At 42.0% G+C, this 6,000-nt stretch overlaps 1 protein-coding gene across 1 annotated transcript in view; it reads left to right on the top strand.

Annotated features, from left to right (window-relative positions):
• ATAD5 (ATPase family AAA domain containing 5) overlaps nt 1–6,000 on the top strand; it is a 35,890-nt gene that overhangs the window by 14,665 nt on the left and 15,225 nt on the right. Inside the window, 5 exon segments of the mRNA XM_007452382.1 lie at nt 396–549; nt 552–582; nt 3,036–3,193; nt 3,903–4,062; nt 4,510–4,836. Coding sequence (XP_007452444.1) covers nt 396–549; nt 552–582; nt 3,036–3,193; nt 3,903–4,062; nt 4,510–4,836 — 830 coding nt within the window.

Genomic DNA, 6,000 nt, shown 5'->3' with positions numbered 1-6,000 from the left:
TACGCAGGCCTCTCACTGCTGTGGCCTCTCCCGTTGCGGAGCACAGGCTCCGGACGTGCAGGCTCAGCGGCCATGGCTCACGGGCCCAGCTACTCCACGGCATGTGAGATCTTCCCGGACTGGGGCACGAACCCGTGTCCCCTGCATTGGCAGACGGACTCTCAACCACTGCGCCACCAGGGAAGCCCTGTATATACTTATTTTTATTTAATTTTTTTTAACACTGAAAGACTTTCGTTTTTATGATAAGCAGAAAAAGAATTTGACCAGGTAACATCTCAGGCAGCTGATTAAAATTTTTCAAATAAAATTAAGAAGTATTTATTGTATAGTTAGTTTATTTTTTAAGTGTCTATAACCTTAGCTCTCCTTTTCTCACATCATTTTCTTAAAAGTCAAGATGCAACTGAGAAGCCTCAGGCTTGTGATGTGCAGTTTAAAGCAAAGCGTGACTTTCTAATGAGTGGTTTGCCAGATTTGTTGAAACGACAAATTGCAAAGAAAGCTGCTGCGTTAGATGTGTACAATGCAGTGAGTACCAGTTTCCAGGTCGCGTCGTTCATGTTCAGCAAAAAGATGATGGTGAGTTTATTACTATGAAATATTTTTAAATGTTAGTAGTAATATGAAACTATGTAAGTTGGTTTAAGGTGAGACAAAGGTTTAAGTATAATTTTTATGGGGATTTTTGTGGGAATTTAGTGTTCTATCCTCTCTTCTTCAGCCTTGGACTGAGGAAGGGGGTGGGGCAAGAAAGCCAAAGGCATCCTCAGCCCTTACCCCTGATGCCAGGGGAGGGCAGGCACATGTGTGGGCCCTTAAGTGAATGCTGTCCAGACGGACGCTGTGTTCTAAAAGGAAGGCAGTTCCCTTCTGAAATCATAGCCTGTGTGTGAACAGATCATCTTTAAGAATTTCTCAGAGGATGGGCTTCCCTGGTGGCGCAGTGGTTGAGAATCCGCCTGCCAATGCAGGGGACATGGGTTCAAGCCCTGGTCTGGGAAGATCCCACATGCCGCGGAGCAACTAGGCCCGTGAACCACAACTACTGAGCCTGTGCGCCTGGAGCCTGTGCTCCGCAACAAGAGAGGCCGCGATAGTGAGAGGCCCGCGCACCGCGATGAAGAGTGGCCCCCGCTTGCCACAACTAGAGAAAGCCCTCGCACAGAAACGAAGACCCAACACAGCCAAAAGTAAATAAATTAAAAAGTAACTGTACCATTTTAAAAAAAAAGGAATCTTTAAATAAAAAAAAAAAAAAAATTTCTCAGAGGAGCTCCAGCCCTGTCTTTGTCCAGTCTGCTGTTCACTGTTCAAGGGAAATCTGTTTGCCTCCTTTCCAGAACAGCTTGTGCTGTTTAGTACCACAGAAGTATCTTGTGGGCTATATCCTGGAATTGGTAACAGGGAGCTCCATTGGACCAACAATGGAGCAACAGTGCTCCATTGCTCTAGTTCGCTCTTTTCTCACATGCACCGTGCACGAGAGCGAACTGTTTGCCCAAGCCTTGTATGGTGGTGTTAGCTTGATCCTGAGCTAATTCTCTTTGGATCCAAGTGCTATGGCAACCACAGTCCTACTTTACTTATGTAGTTTTTAATTACTGATAATGTACAAAGCTTTCTATCTTTACTTTGTTGTTGTTCCTACCTAGAGTTTTTTTGTCAGCACAAAAACAGTTATATTCTTCTCAGCTGGCTTTGTGGTTTGGTTTGGTCTGTTCCCTCTACTCATGAAATGTTCACTATGTTCTGTTCTCCTTTCTTTTCCTTTTATGTTTCTGACCTTGATAGTTTTTTTTTTTAAACGATTTTTTTTTAAACCCACATTTCTTTATTTATTTATTTTTGGCTGTGTTGGGTCTTCGTTTCTGTGCAAGGGCTTTCTCTAGCTGTGGCAAGCGGAGGCCACTCTTCACCGCGGTGCACAGGCCTCTCACTGTCGTGGCTTTTCTTGTTGCGGCGCACAGGCTCCAGACACACAGGCTCAGTAGTTGTGGCTCATGGGCCTAGTTGCTCCGTGGCATGTGGGATCTTCCCAGACCAGGGTTCGAACCCGTGTCCCCTGCATTAGCAGGCAGATTCTCAACCACTGCGCCACCAGGGAAGCCCATGACCTTGATAGTTTTTGAGTTTTGTTTAGCCTCTCTTTTATGGGGAACTTCCCAGTCAGTCTTTCTAGTAATATTCCACTTTTCTTTTTTCCCAGTTCTTTCACTGGCCATTCTGTTGATTAAGCCTTTCTTGTTACTTTTACTAGTTCATTTTTTTTTTTTACATATTTATTTATTTAATTTTCTTTTTTGCTGCGTTGGGTCTTAGTTGCGGCACATGGGATCTTCGTTACGACGCGTGGGCTCCTCATTGCAGCGCGCGGGCTTCCCTCTAGTTGTGGCAGCGGGCTCCAGAGCACATAGGCTCTGTAGTTGTGGTGCGGTGGGCTCCCAAGTGTGTGGGCTCTGTAGTTTGCACGTGCAGACTCTCTAGTTGAGGTGTGTGAGCTCAGTAGTTGTGGTGCGTGGGCTTACTTGCCCTGCAGCATGTGGGATCTTAGTTCCCGGACCAGGGATCAAACCTGCATCCCCTGCATTGGAAGGTGGATTCTTTACCACTGGACCACCAGGGAAATCCCTAGTTCAGTTTCATAAAGCATTTTCTAATAGTACGTTCAATTATAGAAGTTAGTTATGCTTTTCCTTAGGATCATGCCCACGCTCACCTAGTAACAGAATCTGGATTTCAGGATGCTAACTGCCTCTGAAATTTTTAACCTGATTAGCAAGGTTGATTTAAAAAGGAAAGAAAATATGCTAATATTTGCTTATTTTTAACAATTGGGAGGGAAGACTGGGCAATTTTTATGAATTGTATTTGTTGGAGGTGAGGGTATTGTTTCCTGTATACTCATTTGAGTTTTGGTACATTTGTGTTAACTATATAGTTGTTGTCAAGTCTTCTCGTGTTTAGTTGGTATTTGATAAGTGAATAAGGATATGAATGAAGGTAATTAACGTAGTTTTTCTGTTTTTCTTTAGGGTGCCATTTGTGGCATTTGAAACCACCCACTTGTCCTCTCTTAACTAAACTTAAAGAACTGAATACTAAAGTAATAGATCTCTCAAAATGTGTCATGGCTCTTGGTGAATTTTCAACATTGAATTCAAATTCCAAAAGTAATAATTCTGCTGTTGTGGTAAGTATGAGAGTGGTCATCCATTGTAGGAAGTTTCCTTCATATCTTTCAGAGGGAAAAAATTTTGGATATTTACTGTTGTGGCCTAAAATTCATCTCTTTCTAGAGTCCAGTTTTAAAAAATAAATCCCAATTGAAGTACATATCTGTTTTAAATACTCCTAGAGCTTTAAAAACATACTAAGAATTAATGATAGCCTTTTTAAAAGAATATTAGATTATATAGCACATTTAGATACTTTATCAGTCAGAATTATAATCTCATAAATGTGTAAAATACAATTAGTTGAAAAGAAAGAACAATGAAAATATGAACTAAGGGACTTCCCTGGTGGCACAGTGGATAAGACTCTGCGCTTCCAATGCAGGGGGCCTGGGTTCGATCCCTGGTCAGGGAACTGGATCCCACATGCATGCTGCAGCTAAGAGTTCACATGCCACAACTAAGGAGCCCTCGAGCCGCAACTAAGGAGCCCTGCTGCAGCAACTAAGACCTGGTGCAACCAAATAAATAAATAAATATTTTTTAAAAAAATGAACCAAGTCCTTCTAAAGCTGTGCAAATGCAGCTTTGCCATCGAGATTGTATTTAGTGACTAAAGCTAATCCTACAATGACATAGACTTATAGACAGAAAGTAGTTGGTAGTATTCTGATTAATATTAATGGACATTGTGGGTTTAATTGAGCATTTTATTCTTTATTGCAGTTTGTCGGGAGAAGGAAGGATTTGACTGAAGAAGTACGAAATCTTTTGCTGGAAGAAATTAGGTGGTCAAATCCTGAGTTTTCTTTGAGGAAATACTTCCCTTTGCTTCTAAAAAAGCGAACTGAGCACCAGGTACTTTCCAAGTGTCATCGTAAACAAGGTTAGTGATAATTATTATTTCTGTTAACATTTCAGTTTTGAAAATACTAAGCTTAGCCATTGACTCTTGGAAGTGGTCACCACCGAGAGAGCATTGCTTATGGTTGATAGGGAGAGCTGTTCAGTTAAAGTAAAGCAACTTGTGTGATACAGTGTTAGCCCCTGACAGCTTCCAGAGTTGGCAACCCAAAGACAGCTTTAATTATGTTAAAATACTAATAATTTATTTAAGGAAAGCCTTAGATGAGGTAGTTTATATAGCCTGTACAAAAGGCAATCTAAATAACAAGATATCCAGCTTGCTTTCAGTATGCCACATTTGATTCTTGCGTTTTCATTTTATAGATAAGGCTATTGGATATTTTGAAGTGGTATTAAGATTATTGGGTATTAAAATTTGTTTTTTGTTGATTAATAAGCACATGCATTTCAATAATTCCCCAAATAGAAAGTCCAAAACTAGAGCCTGACGTCAGTCGAAAAGAAACCAAAAGGAAACGAGTGGAAATGGAAAATCATAAATCCAAAAGAAAGAAACCAAATGAGTATTCAGAAAGTCCAAAAAAGATAAGTGGGAAACTAGAAGAACTTGACAAAAGAAACAACTCCAGTGGGATAAAGCTAGATTATTCCAAAGGTTTATTTCCTAAAACATCCAGGAAGAAACGAACAGCTTTGAGTACAAGGTGTAAAGTGGAAACAGAAGCCGTAGAAGATTCTGATATTCTGATAATAGATGGAGACAAGTCTACATCAGAAGTATCTTCTATTCCGGGTAAATTAGACTTTCTCCCTCTGGTCCTAGAGGTTTTTTGTTTGTTTTTAACTTCTCATTTTTCCCGTCTCGTAATATATGCTCACTGCAACGTTCAAACAAAATAAGAAGTCGAAGCCTCACTGATTAGAGTCTTCCAGATAACCACATTTAACAGATTGCTGTTTGGTCTTTGATTTTTCTGTGCTTCCCTAAATACATATGCTTTTTTAAAAACCTGGAGACTTCCTTGGTGGTCCAGTGGTTAAGACTCCACGCTCGCAATACAGGGGGCCCGGGTTCAATCCCTGGTCAGGAACTACATCCTGCCTGCTGCAACTAAAGATCCCGCATGCCGCAACTAAAAATCCCGCATGCCCCAACTAAAGATCCTGCATGCTGCAACTACAAAAAAGATCCCGCATGCCGCAATGAAGATCTCACACACGGCAACGAAGATCCTGAGTGCTGCAACTAGGACCCGGTGCAGCCAAATAAATTAAAAAACAAAAGCAAAAAAAATCCAGGGGCTTCCCTGGTGGCGCAGTGGTTGAGAGTCTGCCTGCCAATGCAGGGGATGTGGGTTTGTGCCCTGGTCTGCGAGGATCCCACATGCCGTGGAGCGGCTGGGCCCGTGAGCCATGGCCACTGAGCCTGCGCGTCCGGAGCCTGTGCTCCACAACGAGAGAGGCCACAACAGTGAGAGGCCCGCATACCACACAAAAAAACCCAAAAAACCTGGAATCACACTCTACCTATTATTTTACACCTGTTTCACATATTTTTGACATATTCCCATTTGGTTACGTAGCTTTTCCGAAACATTCTATTGAATTAATTCATCCATTTAGATTATGTTTTGATAATTGGTACAGCAAGTCTCTATTTTTAAAAAATTATTTATCTATTTATTTATTTTTGGCTGCATTGGGTCTTCGTTGCTGTGCGCGGGCTTTCTCTAGTTGGGGTGAGCGGGGACTACTCTTCATTGTGGTGCGCAGGCTTCTCATTGCAGTGGCTTCTCTTGTTGTGGAACGTGGGCTCTAGGCGCATGGGCTTCAGTAATTGTGGCACAGGCTCAGTAGTTGTGGCTCACGGGCTCTAGAGCACAGGCTCAGTAGTTGTGGCTCACGGGCTCTAGAGCACAGGCTCAGTAGTTGTGGTGCACGGGCTTATTTGTTCTGC

The sequence above is a fragment of the Lipotes vexillifer genome, unplaced genomic scaffold (genome assembly GCF_000442215.2).
Source record: "Lipotes vexillifer unplaced genomic scaffold, Lipotes_vexillifer_v1.1 scaffold216, whole genome shotgun sequence".
NCBI classification, from domain to species: Eukaryota; Metazoa; Chordata; class Mammalia; order Artiodactyla; family Lipotidae; genus Lipotes; species Lipotes vexillifer.
This window is presented reverse-complemented; position numbering and strand designations above follow the sequence as displayed.